The sequence below is a fragment of the Dreissena polymorpha genome, chromosome 4 (genome assembly GCF_020536995.1).
Source record: "Dreissena polymorpha isolate Duluth1 chromosome 4, UMN_Dpol_1.0, whole genome shotgun sequence".
NCBI classification, from domain to species: Eukaryota; Metazoa; Mollusca; class Bivalvia; order Myida; family Dreissenidae; genus Dreissena; species Dreissena polymorpha.
This window is the reverse complement of record NC_068358.1, coordinates 21,733,924-21,756,358: the sequence shown is the minus strand read 5'-3', so window position 1 is coordinate 21,756,358 and position 22,435 is coordinate 21,733,924. Positions and strand designations below refer to the sequence as shown.

Sequence of the window (22,435 nt, the reverse complement as noted above, 5' to 3'; positions counted from 1 at the left end):
CCAATAATATCTTGGAGGTGTTCAAAAATGATGCTGGTTGGTTGAAAAACATGGCCGCCAGGGGGCGGGGCATTTTTCCTTATATGGCTATAGTAAAACCTTGTTAACACTCTAGAGGCCACATTTATTTCCCGATTTTCATGAAACTTGGTCAGAATATTTGTCCCAATGAAATCTTGGATGAGTTAAAAAATGGTAACCTTTGCTTGAAAAACATTGCTGAAAAGGAGGCGGGGCATTTTTCCTTATATGGCTATATATGGCTATAGTAAAATCTTGTTAACACTCTAGAGGCCACATTTACTCTCCGATCTTCATGAAACTTGGTCAGAAGATTCATCCAAATAATATCTTGGATGAGTTCAAAAATGATGCTGGTTGGTTGAAAAACATGGCTGCCAGGGGGCAGGGCATTTTTCCTTATATGGCTATAGTAAAACCTTGTTAACACTCTAGAGACCAGGGGACCGTTCCAATACACATCGTAGTACACATTTACGATACGATACATTTTTCAAAGATGCATTATTGCTAAAGTCCATATTATATGATTATAAATGTTCAGTACTTAATTAATTGTATTGGCATCTCTAGCGCTGTATATATTTGATGAGCATGGCGAGCTAGTTCCTGTACTTATAAATATTAAAAATTCTCTCGTAAGTTAAAATTGACGTACGATCATTTATGAAACGGCCCCCAGATTTATTTTCCGATCTTCATGAAACTTGGTCAGAAGATTTGTCCCAATAATATCTTGTTATCTCAGGTGAGCCACTTTGGGCCTTTCAGGCCCTCTTGTTATTGCTTTTGTTAGAAATTAATTAACATACATGAGATTTATATATACATTAGTTTTTTGTAAAGTATATTTTTGTATTTGTTTTATAGTGTAGTGCCAAATATTTAAAAATGTTAGTGAGTTTTGAAATCAAAAACAGGTCAGGAGTCTCTTTAAAGCATAATAAAAACTGCAGTAATAATGATGAATTATGTTTATTGATGGAAGAAACTTTTTGTATCTTAAAAACATAAGTAAAAAATATGTTAATTATTTATTATGTGCCTTCGATAATATATGTTTGTTTGTAGCTTCTTATTGATGCATATTTAAAAATAAAGGTACCAATTAGTCAATATGTGTATGATTTTGCTTGCTGTTGTGTACATCTATGTAGGCATATGACAGTGTGGAGAAAAAACATTATGTGTGTTTGTCAAATCATAGGAATGCAAACATATTCAAAATATTTTCCTATAAAGTTATATGAGTGGTTCACGGAAAACAACAAATAGACAATGACGACTAATAAAAAAATGAAATTAAAAATAGCAGCACGGAACATTACAACAAATTCTTAAATGTATTGACTCTGTAAGCATAATCTTTAACTTGAAAGCACACTGAGCAAAGATTATAATTAGTCATCATGACCACGATAAAGACAATGGCCCAATTGCATCGTGCTTTTCAAAGTGCACTGACTATCTTTAAACCAAAAATACCGTAAAAGAGGAAAGTGTCATCCCTGATTAGACTGTGCAGACTGCACAGGCTAATCTAGGATTACCTTTTATGCACATGCATTAAACCCCTTTTTCACAGAGCACAGCCCATATGTATTCAGACAAAGATGAATATACTAAATTATGATAGTCCAAAAGCGGAAAACTCTTGTAACTTAAAGCCATTCTTGTATATAAGGCAAGTGTCTGATTGCCTATGAAATACAGACAATGCATACAATACAACATTCTGGAATGAAAGCACCTCACAGATATTGGTCATTATTGGAGGTCACAAAATGAGCATTTGCTTGCCTTGAAATTAGTGGAGACCATGTAGACACAATCAGCAAAAAAGTTTCTGGAAGATGAAAGTGTTCATGAACTATTTGCTATTTGATATGACAACAAACCACAGTTTGGATGCAGATGTAAGAATCAGCAACGAGATTTGTAAGTCTAGTTCCGTTGTTTTTGACTTGTATAAATACCTTTCTTATCCTATTGTAATTGTAGGGTGTTAGATGTAAACAATGCATACATTTAATTCTGTCTTTCATTAGTTCTCTATTGATTTTGTACTTATGTTGTCATTGTTATATGATTGTTGTTGTAAATGTATACTTATTTACCAGACTTCTCGTATATTTATTTGTAGTATATAAGTAATCACCAGCATAGATGAGCCTTAGTTAAGGTACAAAACATCTGCACATATGGTCGCGTTCTGAGAAAACTGGGCTTAATGCATGTGCGTAAAGTGTCATCCCAGATTAGCCTGTTATGGTACTTTTAGTTTCAAGGAAGTCCCTCCTTACCGAAAATCAAGTTTAGGCGGAAAGTGTCGTCCCTGATTAGCCTGTGCGGACTGCACAGGCTAATCTGTGATGACACTACGCACATGCATTAAGCCCAGTTTTCTCAGAACAAGCCACATATAACTTATGAATGGTGTCAAACCTTAGTTTATTGGGCACTTGCACTTGACAGGCTTTCACTGATTGGCTACACTTCTCTTGATATAAGAATTGCTTCTGAAAGAGTCCATATTCGGATGACCATACTTAGAAAAATAAGATCTATTCATAATGAATTTTCTATGAATAACGATCATTTATTGTTGTATTTTGTAATTTGCAACATTTGCTTAATCTTTGAATAACATAATGAAGCAAAAATTCTACTTTTTATATTTGTCTGACCTTGTTCTACAACCTTACTTCTGATTTGATACTGTAAATGTATAAATTATTCACAAGCATAACATGATTACAGGAAGTTAAAGTATTCAGAAACATGAGCAGGGAAAGTATTACAAATTTCTCAAAATGTGTTTTTTTAAATACCCTTACAGCTTTCCCTTTTTTTGTTTAACAAAGACAATTCTGATTCCTTCTGAAAACTTCAATGACTATATCAAACAACAGATCATCTGAATATTGACCTAATTGGACTAAGGACCTTCAAAGATGTGTAACATGTCTTGCACACTGGCTTGTGTAATGCTTTCTTGTTGTTTGGCTTGCTTTACCACTAGGATATCATTTCTCTCTGCAAGCATTAAAGAACATCATTTTAAATGTTTATCAAATAATTTACCTCTGTCAGAACATTTGATGTTTTATAGTTAAATTTGTTTTTGTTTTGGTATTACTGAAACAGTTTTCGGGCTCCAGATTGCATTTAACGTGACATTATTAAAGCTAGTTGGGGAAAGGAACTAAGTCTTATTCTTGATACTCTAACGGTAACAGTTTAAAAAGAATAAACCTAGATTGAATTTATGAAGTAAAAAATTGATTTAATGTGATTTGGGCTAAGTGATGAATGATTTCATGTTTTGCCCACATCAAGGGAGATTATTTAAGATGCACTATGGGAAAATTGGGCTAGGTGTATGTGTTGTCACAGATTAGCCTGTGCAGTCTGCCTAGGCTAGATTTTCATTAAGAAGAGACCTCTGTTACTCAAAAATACCATTAAGGCTGAAAGTGTCAATCCTGTTTAGCCTGTGTCGGCTGCAAAGGAAAATCTTGCAGAACACTTTTTTCACATTTATTAATTTTAATAGGATTACAAAGTGATAACCTGCAAACAGTTAGCTTTTCATTTGGGCACCTGTGAAGTAGATTCACCTAGAAATTACACTAATAAAGTATCATATTAAAATATTAAAAAATGTTCTATTTATCTATTATATATCGGACATTTAACAAAGATTTTGATTTTATCATGCCATTGTGTTCTTTCAAAAGACACAGATTTGTATTTTGACAAACACATATAATGTGAACACATTATTTTGATTCTCTTATAATAAGATTGATCTGCAATTTGCAGTTTATTACTGTCTTGTCTGCAGTTGTTAGGAGAAATAAATTTCAACTATGTTCCTCGTAAAATCAGGACTTTATTTAAATTAGTTAATGGGTAAAATAAAAAATTGTATTTTTGTTCTTCTTAGTCTTCATTCAGCTTGTATTTTAGTCCATTCTGGGAGAGCAGGAATCAATAAATTTGGGTAAAGTTGGGTTGAGTCAGCATGGCTAATTAGGGTCGACACTTTTTCTTTTACTTATTTTTAATATATTTTTATTTATATGAGGTCTCATCTAAATGAAAAACTAGTTTAGGCCGAAACTGTCATCCCTGATTAGCCTGTGCATATTCCACAGGCTAATCAGGGAGAACACGTTACTCACATGCATTAAGTCCTGTTTTCCAAAATAGTGGCATGTTACTACTTCAAGCATATCAGAATTCTCAGCACAGTGACACTAGTTATGACACTGCAGGATGTAACACCTAATATTGCTGTACACTACTTCTCTTGATGCTTTTCAAACACAGGAAATTTTTGTGCGAAATTCTTTGTTGCAGATTTTTTGTAGACATTTTCCCCTTATCTGTGCTGGTGATTAAATGAATATGTTTGCATGAGTTCCTTAGTTACCACACAAAAGTTTCCTGAAAGATAGTTAGAGTTGGGTGACAATGTTACAACACATCTCACATGCACTGCAACTGAGTTAGAAACCCAAAGTATAAAGTTACGAGCTGTTCTTTTTTTATTGAGCTCACCTGTCACGAAGTGACATGGTGAGCTTATGTGATTGTGTGATGTCCGGTGTCTGTCATGCGTTCGTCAACAATTTGTTTGTGTAGACAGTAGAGGTCACAGTTTTCATCCAATCTTTATGAAATTGGGTCAGAATGTTTATCTTGATGAAATCTGGGTTGGTATTGTATTTGGGTCATCTGCGGTCAAAAACTAGGTCACTAGGTCAAATAATAGAAAAACCTTGTGTAGACAATAGAGGTCACAGTTTTCATCCAATCTTTATGAAATTTGGTCAGAATGTTTACTTGATTAAATCTGGATTGGGATTGTATTTGGGTCATATGGGGTCAGAAACTAGGTCACTAGGTCAAATCATAGAAAAACATTGTGTAGACAATAGAGGTCACAGTTTTCATCAGATCTTAATGAAATATGGTCAGAATGTCTGTCTTGTTAAAATCTGGGTTGGGATTGAATGTGGGTCATCTGGGGTCAGAAACTAGGTTACTAGTTTAATTCATAGAAAAACCTTGTGTAGACAATAGAGGTCATAGTTTTCATCTGATCTTAATGAAATTTTGGATCATATATGGGTCATCTGGGGTCAAAAATTAGGTTACTGGGACAATTCTAGTAAAACCTTGTGTAGATGAAAGAGGTCACAGTTTTCATCATTTCTTAATGAAATTTTGTGAGAATGTATTAATTGATAAAATCTGGCTTGGGATTGTATATGGGTCATCTGAGGTCATAAAGCAGGTCATCTGGTAAAATCATAGTAAAACTTCCTGTAGACAATAGAGGCCCCAGTTTTTCAGATCTTTATGAAATTTAGTCAGAATGTTTATCTTGATTGAATCTGGGTAGGGATTATATATATTTCAACTCAATTCCTAAAAATGAACTGATGCACTTTGATGACCTTCAATTTTTGACCACTTGTGCAACTTAATTTATATATAGTCAGGTGAGCGATTCAGGGCCATCATGGCCCTCTTGTGTAATATTTAGCACTTGCTTGGCATGTAAATGTTTTGTTGGCTGCAATTTTTTCGTTCTTTCAGCCCTTGATAAATGAAACATACTTTGTAAAAATTTATATAAAAGCACACAAGAAGACCATGTTGCTTTTCCACAAAAAATTGTTTAAAACAAAGAAAATAAAAATGCAAGCACTTTTATGTGTACAGTACATTCAATTATTGAATTTTGGTTCCTTTACTAACGCAACATTCATGCCAATTGATGTTATATGTTTTATTTGTTGTATAGAAATGCTGATGTTTTATCCGTCTAACAATTAGTTATGGAAAGTATTTTTGATATTATATTAAAAGTAAGATGAGTGATTCATATTATGTTTTAAGTACAACAAACAGTTTATTTGTGTATAAGCATTTGGAGCATCCACAAAATGTATGACTTACATAATTATCTCAGGCTGTTGTTATGTTGTAAACTTATTATTATGTTGTAAACTAAATATGTTTTGATATTTTTTTATTTCTTCCTTAAATTATTTATTAATTTATTTTCATTTGCACATACAACACTCAAATCATTCTATGACCACAGAAGAAAGTTGTTGTTTTTTTTCATCTTGTCAATGTATGTATAAATGGAATTTTTTAAACCTGTTTTAAGTAATGTTTAGTATCATTTTACTTATTTTGATTCATTTCGATCTGTGAACCTGAAGGCACTGTTATTTTATTTTCAGATAAAAAGAAAGCAGAAGAAATTAAAGAAGAAATAAAAGGTAATTCCCACTGCATAATGTTGGTCTTTTTATGATATACATGTAACTTTTAAGTCTGATAACTATAAAGCTACCATTGATAAAACTGTCAAACCTTAAAAGCACAAAAATTCTGCATTAGTCATCAAAAATATGAAGCATTTGTATAAGAATGTAAAAAGTACAAAAATGGTTTAATACACTTTAAATGATTGCCATAGGAAACGAGAGCGCCGATGGCGTTAAAAGCATAGGTGCAAGATACAAGGAAGAATGGCGTCACGTGGTATAATGTAGTTCGATATCGCCATCCGCGAATTTCTCAAATCAATAATTTCAAACAATTACCGACTATTTAAATAGATAATCTTTCCATTTACATCAGTATTTGAAACGCTTATGAAAAATAATTACCCAAGCCTTTCAAAATTTAAGCACGGACAGATCTGTATCGAACTATTGTTTTCACAAATGAAAATAGACGCTACCCTATTCGTCTGCGTCAAGAATTTGTTGTAAAACTTGTGGTAAGCGTTAGATGCAGACGTGCACAACAGATTGAGTTCTGAATACAGATTTCTGAATGCAGATTTTTATAGAAACTCCTCACAGCAGTTACTTCCCTTGCTTCGCCCGGTCAGTAACTTCTAGTATAAGGGAGGCCACTGCGTAGGAGATTGAGATTTATAGTGCAGATAGAATTGTTTAACGAACAAAATTTGTTTTAGGTTATTAGAAGATTTTTTGACATAAAACGGTCTTAGAAAAATTCACTAAAAACGGTGTCAGCAATATTCTTGGAAGAAAACGTTAGAAAAACGTTTCCAAAAAAAAATTGTAAGAATGACCATATACTAAATTAAATAGATATTTCGTCTGACTTTTGATCAGGTAAGGCTTCATAAAGGGCAACCGATCGATGTGGATTTTCGAAATGTGGTATATACCATAAGCATAGGTGCGTAAACGCACCTATGCTAAAAATGAGAGTGGCTCATCTGACTGCCATAATACAGTCGAAACCCGATGGCTCGAACTCGCTGGGACCAACAACACAAGTTGGAGCCATCCGGAATCTGAGCCGACCAATTTCTAATATACTTAAGTTTGCTAACATGAATCTGAGATATATTTACTCTTCAACTGAAGAGTAATCATACTGCCTCAACTTCGTACTACTTTCTTCTTTTGCAGTAATAAAAACCAAACATATACCTAATATTTTTAGTAATCAATACTTTAAAGCAGTTACACAAAACTTACATAGGCATTATATGCACACCGCTGAAATATTAAATGGCACGACATGTATTTATTTTTCGCTTGTGTTTTTGTTTAAGAATGACATGATGAAAAGATAACACGTTTTCTTTTCCATCAAGTTGACATAGTACATATTGTGATGCAGCCCTTCCAGATATACTAATACAGCATCTACAAAAACCGCCAGATGGTATACAAATGTCACCTTTTACACAAATCAATTAATGATTGAGTCAATGACTTGTTTGCGCTTGTGGAGAGTACTCCTAATTGATAAACAGCTTTATGGGATCCGAAGCGAGTTCGAGCAAAACAAACAAAAGAACGTGTGAAAATTTTCACCGGGCCTGTGAAAACAGTTCTAGCCATCCGATAATTAGACTCTTGCGTACTTGAGCCATCTGACAGAAATTTATATGAATATATAGCAATGAAAAATTGGTGCTTTGAGTTGAGTTCGAGCCAAACGGAAATTTGAGCCTAGCGAGTTCGAGCCATCGTGTTTAGACTGTATAACATTACTGAAATACTGATAAAAACGTTAAACAATATAAACACAAAACAAACAAACAATACATATAATGGCTGTTCTGTTATGTATTGCCAGATGGTAAATATGAGCTGGAGATGGTCACGGGCCCCGAGAGTGATCTGTTGAGCTCATCAGGCCGGGTGCAGATTGTGTTGTATGGGGACTCCAATGAGCCTGTGACCCACGACCTCTACAGCACTGACCCTGCAAAGAAGGTGTTTGAGCCCGGGAACATTGATAAGTTCACAGTGAGTAGGATAGCTGTGTTTGAGCCCGGGAACATTGATTAGTTCACAGTGAGTAGGATAGCTGTGTTTGAGCCCGGGAACATTGATAAGTTCACAGTGAGTAGGATAGCTGTGTTTGAGCCCGGGAACATTGATAAGTTCACAGTGAGTAGGATAGCTGTGTTTGAGCCCGGGAACATTGATAAGTTTACAGTGAGTAGCATAGCTGTGTTTGCATGTTTGTTAGGAGTGCTTCAAATGTGACGAGTGATGATGGGGACTGAACATCAACATCTGACTGTAGGGCATACAAATCTTTAAGCCATTGTTATTTTTCGGCCTTTTATATAAAGAAAAGCATTAATATGAGCGATTCAATTTTTGGATCTACAATTTGATGTTAATAATTGGTCATGTAACGTGGTATATAATTGGTCATGTAACGTGGTATATAATTGGTCATGTAACGTGGGATATGCCTTGATCTGCATTGATCTGATTGTGAAATTAATGTCTTACCGGTACTTTGAAAAATCCCACTTGAAATAATTTGTTTGCAGAATTATTTTAGTTGTTAAACACTTAAATTTTAGTGTTTTTTATAACCGCAAAAAAAACACAAGAAAATAAGTGTCTTTTATTATATGCTTTCCGGTGGTTTATAAAGAAATATCAGTGAATTAAAACTGATAATTTCACTGTTTCAAATAGTGAAAATTAACAGTAAAAATAATCGATAATTTTCACTGTTTACTGTGAAATTACGTAATTTTTTTGAAGAAATGATATCATTATACCAGTGAAATTCTTTAGTTAAACTCTTAAACAATGTATATAAATGGTGAAAAAAGCATAAAATAAAATAATATCGATTTTAATTCACTCGTGATCATAGAAAATATATTTTTTCACTCCTGGCTGCGCCACTCGTGAAAATGTTATTTTATATGATCTCGTGAATTAAAATCGATAATCCACCGAATCCAACAAATATCCTCTATATAATACTAAGGCCCTTCTGTTCAATTTTGTTATCATCTGTGTGCACATAGGTTTAGAGCTAAAAAACCATTTGATAAAGGCTTAAATCTGTAAAGGGCATCTTATCACTTGGATAAATGATATTCACTTTGGTAACATATAACAGTTTTCCTCTTTCAATATTTCATATGTAATTTTAAGTAAAATGGTATTGTTAGCTCACCTGTCACAAAGTGACATGGTGAGCTTATGTGACCGTGTGATGTCCGGCCTCCGTTGTGTGTGCGTGTGTGTGTGTGCATGTGTGCGTCTGTCACAATTTGTTTGTATAGACAGTAGAGGTCACAGTTTTCATCCAATCTTTATGAAATTTGGTCAGAATGTTTATCTTAATAAAATCTGGGATGGGATTGTATTTGGGTCATCTGGGGTCAAAAACTAGGTCACTTGGTCAAAAACTAGGTCACATATTAGGTCAAATAATAGAAAAACCTTGTGTAGACAATAGAGGTCGCAGTTTTCATCCATTCTTTATGAAATTTGGTCAGAATGTTTATCTTGATGAAATCTGGGTTGGGATTGTATTTGGGTCATCTGGGGTGAAAAACTAGGTCACTAGGTCAAAAATTAGGTCAAATAATAGAAAAACCATGTGTAGACAGTAGAGGTCACAACTTTCATCCAATCTTTATGAAATTTGGTCAGAATGTTTATCTTGATAAAATCTGGGTAGAGATTGTATTTGGGTCATCTGGGGTCAAAAACTAGGTCACTAGGTCAAAAACTAGGTCAAATAATAGAAAAACCTTGTGTAGACAGTAGAGGTCACAGTTTTCATCCAATCTTTATGAAATTTGGTCAGAATGTTTATCTTGATAAAAGCTGGGTTGAGATTGTATTTGGGTCATTTGGGGTAAAAAACTAGGTCACTAGGTCAAAAACTAGGTCAAATAATAGAAAAACCTTGTGTAGACAATAGAGGTTGCAGTTTTCATCCAATCTTTATGAAATTTGGTCAGAATGTTTATCTTGATGAAATCTGGGTTGAGATTGTATTTGTGTCATCTGAGGTCAAAAACTAGGTCACTAGGTAAAATAATAGAAAAACCGTCAACAATTTGTTTGTGTAAACAGTAGAGGTCACATTTTTTAATCCAATCTTTATGAAATTTAGTCAGAATGTTTAGTCTTGATGAAATCTGGGTTGGGATTGTATTTGGGACATCTGGGGTCAAAAACTAGGTCACTAGGTCAAATAATAGAAAAACCTTGTATAGACAATAGAGGTCACAGTTTTCATCCAATCTTTATGAAATTTGGTCAGAATGTTTATCTTGATGAAATCTGGGTTGGTTAGTCAGGTGAGCGATTCAGGGCCATCATGGCCCTCTTGTAATAAACATGTTGGTGTTATCTAACAGTTTTTTTATTCCTGACTGGACAGTTGACAGCTGTGATATTGAATAAACCATGCACTTTCAAGACTAAAAGAAATTAATATATACGTAAAAAATTACCCATGCCTAGTACTATGAAGACCTTAAGCAAAAAGAACAATATATATGCTATAAATCTATACAAAATAGAAGATTTATTTAAAAACATTTTGTTACATATATAGATGACAACATTGGTAGCATGTATAAATAAAAAATCTGACATATTTTCGGGGATTTTGCGCTTTGAAAATCGGTCAGACATTTCATAAGTAACAACTATCAAGTTTATATTTGTTAAAGACACTTCCTTTTTCACTCTTTAACATGTGCATGTTTTCAGATTCCGCTGGGTGACCTTGGTGAGCTTTACAAGATACGGATCGGTCGTGATGACACGGACAAGTGGAAGAGATGGTTCCTCTCAGAGGTGGGGTTTGACATATAGCTGCTTAAAATAAATCTTAACTTAAGGGAAATATTGCTTTTTATTGTATCCATTTTCATAATTTCTGAAAAGTGTGAACATAGTGGTTTGAGACGATTGTAATTATTATGCCCCCCTTCGAAGAAGAGGGGGTATATTGTTTTGCACATGTCGGTCCCTATTGATTTTCAGGTCACTAGGTCAAAGGTCAAGGTCACAGTGACTTGAAATTGTAAAATGGTTTCCGGATGATAACTCAAGAATGCTTAGACCTAGGATCATGAAACTTCATAGGTACATTGATCATGACTAGCAGATGACCCCTATTGATTTTCAGGTCGCTAGATCAAAGGTCAAGTTCACAGTGACTCGAAATAGTAAAATGGTTTCCGGATGATAACTCAAGAATGCTTACGCCTAGGATCATGAAACTTCATAGGTACATTGATCATGACTGGCAAATGACCCCTATTGATTTTCAGGTCACTAGGTCAAAGGTCAAGGTCACAGTGACTCTAAATAGTAAAATGGTTTCCAGATGATAACTCAAGAATGCTTACACCTAGGATCATGAAACTTCATAGGAACATTGATCATGACTCGCAGATGACCCCTATTGATTTTCAGGTCACTAGGTCAAAGGTCAAGGTCTTAGTGACTCGAAATAGTAAAATGGTTTCCAGATGATAACTCAAGAATGCTTACACCTAGGATCATGAAACTGCATAGGTACATTGATCATGACTAGCAGATGACCCCTATTAATTTTTAGGTCACTAGGTCAAAGGTCAAGGTCACAGTCACTCGTAACAGTAAAATGGTTTCCTGATGATAACTCAATAATAATGAGGCCTAGGATCATGAAACTTCATAGGTACATTGAGCATGACTGGCAGATGACCCCTATTGATTTTCAGGTCACTAGGTCAAGGTCACAGTGACAAAAAACGTATTCACACAATGGCTGCCACTACAACTGACAGCCCATATTGGGGGGCATGCATGATTTACAAACAGCCCTTGTTTGAATGGAATCAATCAAAATCCTTTTTACGGTCTTTCTCCTGCCAACTCAGATTCACGTAGGGTAATTGTCAGGTAATGGCATAAACATGTGCTTATAGTTCTGGTAAACCATCTTACCCAGAAAGAGTGTGAGCAGGTTAACTGATGGCTGTGATATGACTGTAATACTGTTGAAAATGGCAAAAAAGCCATTAACCCTTTACTACTTAGATACCTATTTTGAAGCATTTGTAGTCCCATTTGAAAGTTTCATTAAATTAAAAACCTTTCTTACTAAATTCAAGTTTTGAAGGCTTCATTTCCAGCCCTTAGATACTCGAGTGACTCGCAGGCTGTTCTGGTTTTACGCTGGTTGCAAATGCCATTTTCACTTTGCTTCTTAAACAAACAAATACATGCAAAATTACCTGTTAAGTGACAACTTTATGTTTGTCATATTGTTAAGCAAATGCAGCTTTTTAGTTGCTTGATTCCTTTTCCTAAATGAACTGTGAAACTAAATTTTTCATGGCATAATTTGCAGAAATATGATCCTGCTCTATGTATGAATTTAAAATTAGTTTAAGTGAAAATTTAATTTATTTTGCAAAGAAATCGATGTTAATCATATATGTATGACTGAAATTGAGCACAGTGAGAGAAAAGAAGGAAAATGAAATAAGTGAAACTTTGCCATCATAGATTTTGGCACTTTGTAGTCATACTCCTTATAAAAATTGCATTATAATGTACATATGCTTGTATGATATTTTATAAGCTAACTGGTTGTTGTTCAGGTACGTCTGACAGATCCAAGGAGCAAGGTGCCGATGGTGTTCAGCTTCAATCGGTGGCTGGCGCGAGACCTGGATGATGGTGACATGTGCCGAGAACTTCCTGTCATGCGTGTCGGAAAACACATCCCTCTATGTGAGCTGTGAACTTTTTTCTTGGTCACATGATCTGAAATATAATAGTATAATAATAATTCATATATATATTTGAACTTGCTATAAATAATTTGGGGGATGGATTATCTTTGTAAATTCATTTATTTGTGGTGAAATGAAATTAAATCTATGACTAAATTCTAGCCTTTTTATTGAATCTTAAATGTGTGGAATTTCTTTAATGTCTGATATAAGATATCAGGCTTGAATGTCAGATGGACATTTGATTTTGTTGTTGAGAAAAATTCCCAAAAATAAGTGTATAACGAATGTTATTGATTTAACAGCAGTAAATTTTGTATATAGAATTTGCTGGATAACCCTATCCCACTCAGAAGCAAAGTGAAAATGGCTATGTGCAAACAGCATAAAACCAGAACAGCCTGCGAGTAACTCACAGTCTGTTCAGGTTTTATGCTGTTTGCTAATCACCAGTATCTAAGGGATATAAATTAAGCCTTTAAAACCTGAATGTATTTTTAGAAGTCTTAAATTAAATCAAAGACCTATAGATAACACAGATTGGAAACTTCGCGCATTATCGGGCTATCTTGCGGCGGGGTCACGTGGTCGAGAAACCGATAAGTACACTTAGGATCAGCAGACGATTTATTCCATGAATCAATCGGAGTAGTCCGGAAATAGCCGGTGTATCACGATTGCGATAAGATAGCGACGCGTCGGTAGCAACGGCTACGATTATCGAGCAAAGTTATACGAAAATGTTACGGCGCTATAGAAAGGCGGCTGTAACTTGGTCAATAATGATCCGATTTTTATAAAATAAAGTTTCATAGAAACATGAGTAATTATGTTTTTATAAAATCTCAATTTTATTTACCTACAATAAGAATTTATAACGCCGCAATCGTTGAAGAAATAACGCTAAGAACTTCCAAATCGCGGCGAGAATGCTGTTGAATAGTTTATTTGAAAGGCTTTTGCTGATAAAATATTCTTGTATAATTTGGTATTTCAAACAGTTAAAACCTTATAAAATATTATTATTTCAAAACGGATAGATATATGTGGACACATAGATCTAGGTCTCTGATTAAAACACATTACAGTATAATAAATGCTATGATTGTTCGATCCAAAAACGGTTTCAGTTAGACTTATTTCAATATTGATTGTGTAGATTTTTTCAATTGTTTAATTCTCTTTTTATTTAGATCTTATTCATGAGTCATAGGTTATTAAAGTTTTGTTTGTAAGCCAGTTTTTTTTCTTTTGGTAATTAAATTAAGCTTTCAGTATCGTGGGCTAGGATTTCGCGAACAGAAAAAAAACACAACATTTCACGCGCATGTTAACCGTCGGATCAATTAGGGAACTGAAGAAGATGCTTTGTGTGTTTTTTCTTCATTCTTGAGACTTCATTAAAAGAAGGGATTCTAACTTCAATTATCAGTTTGCGTTGTTGATTGATTTTAATTGTGTGATCAGTGGCCGCGGCCGGCGTATTATAGATATCTCACAGCTTTTGTTTGTGTTTTAATAGTAATCTCACAGCTATCTGTTAAAATATGTTTGTATATTACCGGTAACTTGCATGTGTAACATTGACAGGAAAACAGGTAATACTAATAAAAGAAGATATTAAATGAGAATTTAAACCCATAAATTGTACTTTCATCTAGTTTTTTTTTATTCATACCAAGATAAACATATAACCCAGAATAAAAATCTTAATTCTTCAATTTGGGGTGAATAATGACGATATTTTTCACAATGAACAAAAGCACGTTTGACGACATATGTGTATGATAGGGTAAAAGAGCTTAAAATTGTACCATCTTTGTACAAGGCCAATATCCTTTAAAATGAACATTTTCCTCCAGTTTAGTTAATTCATACCTAGATTAACATATCACCAAGCATAAAAATAGGACTTAATCTATTTAGGATGAAAAATGAAAAAGTTTATCAAAAAGGAACAAAAACATGTTTGACAGCAATCTTGTACAACAGAAGAAAAGAGCTTAAAATTGTACCAACATTGTATAAGGCCAAATACTTTAAATTGATTATTTTCTTCTAGTTTGTTTAAATCTATACTTAGATTAACATCTTGCCTAGCATAAAAATCTTACTTCAACACTATGGGATGAGAAATAGAAAAGTTTTAAAAAAAGAAACAAACCACTTTGGCGACAGGTGTGAAAAATGATTGAATGGAATAACAGTATAAAACAGTACAATTTGTACAAAGGCAAAATCCTTTAAAATACCTAATTTTCGTCTACTTTTTATAAATCATACATAGATTAACATCGCACCAAGCATAAAAATCTTACGTTATCAATATGTGATGCTTAATGAAGATGTTTTAAAAAAATGCTTCGGGCCTTTCAATTTTTCAAAAATTATCGAAAATGAACGAATCCAGTGTTCTCTTTCAAATTCCGATAAATTAATAATTAATTAGAATAATAACTACCAAAACCTAAAGAATTATCAACACAGAAAATAAATACTTATTTTTATTCACACAAAAAATATTCAATATGTCTTTTTTCGGCGACCGACTTTGCTCACTACGTGAAGTTCGTAACGTTGCGCTTTCAGACATTCATTGCTCTGCAAACTGACAACCAAGCGCTAAAAACACTAATTAACACATTAAAAACAATATCAAAATAATATAGACTACCAGATCATGCTCAGAATAACCTACAACAACAAATATTAACGACTAATTACAAGGAATTATTGATTGCTTTATAACAAAATGGCCAACAGTAGCTGGAACAGGGAAGAATCTACAGGTACACCGGCATCTCCAAAATCAATGTCACGTGACCCGCATCCGCCGTTAGATATTATCGCATATCGATATCGCGAAGACAAGAGTTTCCAATCTGTGTTATCTATAGGTCTTTGATTAAATTAACTTTCTAAGGGACTACAAATGCGTCAAAATACGTATCTAAGTGGAAAAGGGATAAAGAAGAAACAATTCAGCATTTTGTAGTGATCTGTATTCTGTAAACAGGACAGGTCCTTATTATTATGCCCCCCTTCGAAGAAGAGGGGGTATATTGCTTTGCTCATGTCGGTCGGTCTGTCGGTCCGTCCACCAGGTGGTTGTCAGATGATAACTCAAGAACGCTCGGGCCTAGGATCATGAAACTTCATAGGTACATTGACCATGACTTGCAGATGACAATTATTGATTTTGAGGTCACTAGGTCAAAGGTCAAGGTCACAGTTACTGGAAATAGGCATTTTAAGGATTTAGCATGGTTCAGACAAGGGAAACAACTACCGTTTATGCATGTTATTTTTGTTACAGCATTTGCCTCCCTTGTAATATATTTAAATTTTACCATATGTAAGGCTAACTGCATTTTTGTAATGCATTGTATCAATAACCACCACCGCCACCGCCGCCACCACCACCGCCGCCGCCGCCGCCGCCGCCGCCGCCGCCACCACCACCACCACCACCACCACCACCACCACCACCACCACCACCACCACCTCCACCGTATTCACACAATGGCTGCTACTACAACTTATAGCCCATATAGGGGGGCATGCATGTTTTACAAACAGCCCTTGTTAAAATTGCAAAGATAGAAGTTAAGTTTTTGCTTTATTTACTCAAAGCAACATAAAGATTTATTAAATTTCTACATTGTTTTTCGTGGTATCCAGTGCTGCAGTACCAGGTAGAGATTGTGACTGGTGACCATTGGGCGGCCAGCACAGATGCCAACATGTACATCACCCTGTATGGTTCCCGCGGCGACAGTGGTCGACGTCTGCTGCACAACTGCACAAACAACCGAGTCAAGTTCCAAAGAGGACAGGTAGTAATTTTGTTTTATTATTGCACTATTTGACAAAAAGCATACACTGAGGTGTCAACAAAATATTCATGCACGGCTTTAATACTGTGAAGAGGTTAATATACTAAATCAGCATTACATCTGTCCATAATTGCTAATCTGATGGGGCATTGCTTATTATGATGGCGCATAATTTGTGGCACAATATGTAAACTTTCCAGATATTTTTATAACACAGATTTCTACTTAACATTACTTACTCATTACAAAGTATGTATATTAGTAAACTATTTTTTCAGGATTTTCTTGCTTTCAGACATTAACAAGATTTTCAAAAATGAGAAGTAACTGGATTAGTGGAAAGGTTTTTGTTCAGGCAATGTTGATATTGGATTGTTAATGGTTTTATTTCTTATGGTTTTTCAGAATTTGTTGTTTTAGTATTTGATTTATTTATTTTTATTTTTTAAAGTTATTTATAATTTCCAATTGTTTAACTGGTCAGTCCGACTGGGGAAACCAGGCATAATGCGTGTGTGTAAAGAATTGTTCCAGATTAGATTTACAGTTCTTTGTCCAGACTACTCGTGTGATACACTTTCCAACTAGACTGGATTTTTATGCCCCCCTTCGAAGAAGAGGGGGTATATTGTTTTGCACATGTCGGTCGGTCTGTCAGTCGGTCCGTCCGTCGGTCTGTCCACCAGATGGTTTCAGGATGATAACTCAAGAACGCTTAGGCCTAGGATCATGAAACTATAGGTACATTGATCACGACTGGCAGATGACCCCTATTGATTTTCAGGACACTAGGTCAAGGTCACAGTGACTCAAAATAGTAAAATGGTTTTCGGATGATAACTCAAGAATGCTTAGGCCTTAGGATCATGAAACTTCATAAGTACCGTAAATCTACGAATATCATACGCACTTTTTTACCTGCCGATTTTTTCTTCAAGTAGGGGGGGCGTATAATATACGAGTTTAGAGCAGAACAAAATTTTTCTTGTGCAAATTTTCAACTTAATCGCTGTTATTCAATCGCGGCAGATATTTTGAACTACACCATTACATCAAATTGGTGCAACAGGGCTCGCGCTGTCTTTCGCCATTTGAGTCATTTGCGAAAATATTGAGAATTTGGCTCAATAAAAATCTTATTTGTGAAAATGTGAAAATCTAGTAAAATTTCATTGAAAACATCCGCCATTTATATCGGACTGGTTTTCTATATTTGTCTCTTTGTTTTATTGAAAGTGTTTGCAATTCGAACAGTTAACGAAACCCGGTCTGTACCCGATATTGAGACATCGCTTTACCTTATTGTTATTGAAGTGCGCATGGTAGCTGGCCAATCAACAATGAGCTCGCTTACACATGAAATGACGTTGTCGAATGAAACGTGAGAACGGGAGGAGCTATAGGATAATATTGGGTTATTCAAGCGCAGACACTGTATACTTTGAATACACAGTTAATATTGTCGTCTGTCTACAAAATAGCGACTGGACGCTAAGTCGTATAAAGAGATTAGCAAATGAAAAAAAACAAACTGACAATACCCGTAAATGAATATTTCTTAGCTGACCACTATTTATCTTTCTACCGCATATTTACCATATCTGAAGTAAAGAGTGGTAATTAAATATTAGTTTTATGATGCTAATAGCTATTACACCTGTCTGCCGATTGACGAATTAAATTGAAAGGTGATAATTAATTGATTTGTTTTTTACTCCCAAACTAGCCTTAATGACAGCAGCGTATTTTAATTAAGGAGATCATGAAAAACACAAGCGGTTTAATTGTATTTTAAGTTATATTAAAGTATTGAGTTTGTAACACTTCAGAAAGATAATTCATCTAGACAACTATAAAATCGGAAGTAACCATTTTGTCTTCTTATTACTTTATTAATATTATAATTATTATCGTCCCGAATATTGTCAAATTGAATAAAATGTGAAAACAAAAAAAAACAGCGTCTCTGCTCTTTTATTTGTAATTATGACTGCTTGACCCGGATGTCATCAAGGGGCCCTTGTGTTATCGGTAACAATCAATGGTAATATAAACAATAGACAGAGATATTTATTATGCAACTGTCATAACAACAGCACTATAACACATCCTGATCAATATACCGGGGTATTACTGTGAAACAGATAGTTGACAACACCAAATTGATTGCTCTTTTCACAACACAAAAATATATTGACACATTTTTTTGGAAATGGCCAATTTCGGACACTGATTTTTTTAGTGCGTATTTTACTCGGATTTTCAAGTTTTACTGATAAATTATGACCAAACTAGGGGGTGCGTATTATGCACGAGGGCGTATTATATTCGTGGATTTACAGTACATTGATCATGACTGGCAGATGACCCCTATTGATTTTCAGGTCACTAGGTCAAAGGTCAAGGTCACAGTGACTCGAAATAGTAAAATGGTTTCCGTATGATAACTCAAGAATGCTTACGCCTAGGATCATGAAACTTCATAGGAACATTGATTATGACTCGCAGATGACCCGTATTAATTTTCAGGTCACTAGGTGAAAGGTCAAGGTCACAGTGACTCGAAACAGTAAAATGGTTTCCTGATGATAACTCATAAATAATTAGGCCTGGGATCATGAAACTTCATAGGTTAATTGATCATGACTGGCAGATGACCCCTATTGATTTTCAGGTCACTAGATCAAAGGTTAAGGTCACAGTGACAAAAACGTATTCACACAATGGCTGCCGCTACAACTAACAGCCCATATAGAGGCCATGCATGTTTTACAAACAGCCCTTGTTGTTTAGAAGAGACTTTATTTTAAAATGAAAAGATCCACAAAAGTAAAAAGTGTCATCCCTTATTAGGTCATGTGGACTGCACAGGCTTATCTAGGATGATACTTTACACAAATGCATTAAGTCAGGCTTACCCAGAGACGGGCACAAGTGTTCTTGCTTATTGTCTGTTTGTTGAAGCCTTCTCTTATCAAAGTCCCAATAAACTTTAAAATTGTATAAAAAAGTATAATTAAAACATACATGTCAATGTCTGGTAAATCTTCATTAATTCCCCGTAAGAAAAAACTATTTGAGTGTTATGCACATCTTTTAAACACTGTCCTCCTACTAAGTCAATCTGTTTATAAACACTGGCTGTGTATATTATATCTTAGTGTGATGAGTGTTAATGCTATTTATGAACTGTTTAATTTCTTATTGTAATAAGATAGACAGGTCATTTTGAGGGCCATCCATGAAGCATTATGTACCGCATTATAATTTTCAGCTCGGCTGTTTTCTGAGAAAACCAGAGGTATTGTCATAGCCAGCTTGTTGTGTCGTCCGCCGTCCACGTCATGCTAAAACCGTGACATTTTCCTCTAAAATCAAAGTGTTTCCTTCTACAACTTTGAAACTTCATATATAGATGCACCTTGATGAGTTCTACACGCCAAACTCATTTTTGTGTCACTAGGTCAAAGGTCAAGGTCACTGTGACCTCTACAAAAAAATAATCTGACAAGCTTTCATTTATTCAAAACTGCACCTGTTGGCACCGGTTATGCGGTGCTCTTGTTAAATATATCATGTAATAAACATTTGACAAACTAAATTACATGTGATCATTTCCTCCCCTCAAATAAGTCATTTTGCATAATAAGATGTTATTTTGTGTATAATTATCCATGATATCATATATTTTGACCAACATTCCTAACTATTTTTTATTTATATGTTCATTAGACAGCCCTGAAATTGAAACGTTATAATGTCAATTATATGGTTGCCCATGCAAGCATTATATTTTTGATGTACAATTTGTATATTGGGGAACTAGGTATAATAATGTTATCAATTAAATAAAAATATTGTTTGATCACTTTACTTATTTTAAGAAAATGTTATTTTTTTATTTGAGAAAAAAAATAATTATTTATTTTTGTTACATTTTGGTTAAAATATTGATATGTTTATTTTCCTTGCAGCTTTTTTTGCAGTGGTTTAAAATAATCATCAATCACATTGATTTTTAGCTATTACAGAGTAAAAATTGCACTCTCTCTCTCTTTTTAGGTTGACATATTCAAGTTTGAAATCGTTGACCTTGACACACTTTCTCACTTGACTTTGAGTCACGATGGTCGAGGTCACGGTGCAGGCGTGTTCATAGACAAGGTCGTTGTCTCAGAGACGGACACAGAGAGGTCACACATGCTGCACGTTTTCCCGTGTGGTCGCTGGCTCGACACACATGAGGATGACTTCAGCACTGAGAGGACATTGAATATGATTGGTCAGTTCTGTTTTTAAATTTCATTGGTTAGTTTAACTCGTAAACATGATTGGCCCATCTAGGTTTTGAATATAATTGGTCTGTTAAACTCTTGAACATATCTGGTCTGTAAAAGTCATTTAAGATGATTAATTGCATCACTTCAGAAAGATTTTGCCACAAATATTTGAATACCTTTCCTAACTATTATTAACAGAGCAATTCTCATGAATGGAAAATAACACTACCACATGCTCTTTTGATTCAAACTGATTGCAGCTGTTATCTTTTAAGCAGTAACCATAGTTATCACAAGTAAAATTCTACAAAGTCTTAAAATATCATCAGTTTACAATGAAAAATAAAAAACAAAATATAATGAAACCTGTGATCATTATTTGGTTTGTAAAGGGGGGTCTGAATCTGATCTTCTATGTTGGGAACCAGTCAAATTTCTTCTCAGTGTGCTTTCAATTATAACAAATGTATTCTCTTTTGTATTTAATGGGTTAATAGCTGACCTAAGTTAAATTTAGACAAATTTTGGATTGTTACATCCATAAGTAAATGGGGTAGACAAGAGTCACCTGTCCGTCTCTGTTTGAACGACTATCTGTCTGCCATGGAAACACACTTGTCCAAATGTGTTCTCATACACTGTTCAAGGTACAACCAAACTTGTAGGGAGTGTTCCTTAGGATATGAGGTTTTGCATTTGTGATTTTTTATAATCCTCAGTTAAATATTACAAAAGTTATTCCTCTTTTTCAACTTAATAGACATTTTATCATGAATATCAGACGTTTTCCTACACTTTTCAAATACACATTCAAACTTGCAGACATTTTTCCAAATGATATGAAGTTGTGGATGTGCGATTTTTATCATCCTGTGTTACAAATTACACAAGTTCCACCCCTTTTTCAACTTAGACATCTTCAAAATCATGATTATTAATATGATCTATAAGCAAAATAACTGTTTGAAAGCACAAGTTCCATTGGTATTATATTTAATATGTAGCATTGTATTGTAAACAAAGTTTTGTCATAAGTAATCATATTACTTATAAAGACTTGTATATGAAAATACATCTAAAACTGAATGTTAGTATTTGGTATATAACATAATACAATTCTACTCTAAAAAGTGTTTTAAAGCCATTTTCCTGTGGTCAAAACTGGCTGCCACTGTTGGTTAACACTTTTTTTAATCAACATCCAACATATT

General features: G+C 34.4%; 1 protein-coding gene across 1 annotated transcript in view; it reads left to right on the top strand.

Annotated features, from left to right (window-relative positions):
- LOC127878270 (lipoxygenase homology domain-containing protein 1-like) overlaps positions 1-22,435 on the top strand; it is an 89,569-nt gene that overhangs the window by 47,977 nt on the left and 19,157 nt on the right. Inside the window, exons 25-30 of the mRNA XM_052424789.1 lie at positions 6,288-6,326; positions 8,176-8,348; positions 11,088-11,174; positions 12,974-13,106; positions 16,790-16,944; positions 21,007-21,226. Coding sequence (XP_052280749.1) covers positions 6,288-6,326; positions 8,176-8,348; positions 11,088-11,174; positions 12,974-13,106; positions 16,790-16,944; positions 21,007-21,226 — 807 coding nt within the window. The remainder of the gene's footprint in view (positions 1-6,287; positions 6,327-8,175; positions 8,349-11,087; positions 11,175-12,973; positions 13,107-16,789; positions 16,945-21,006; positions 21,227-22,435) is intronic.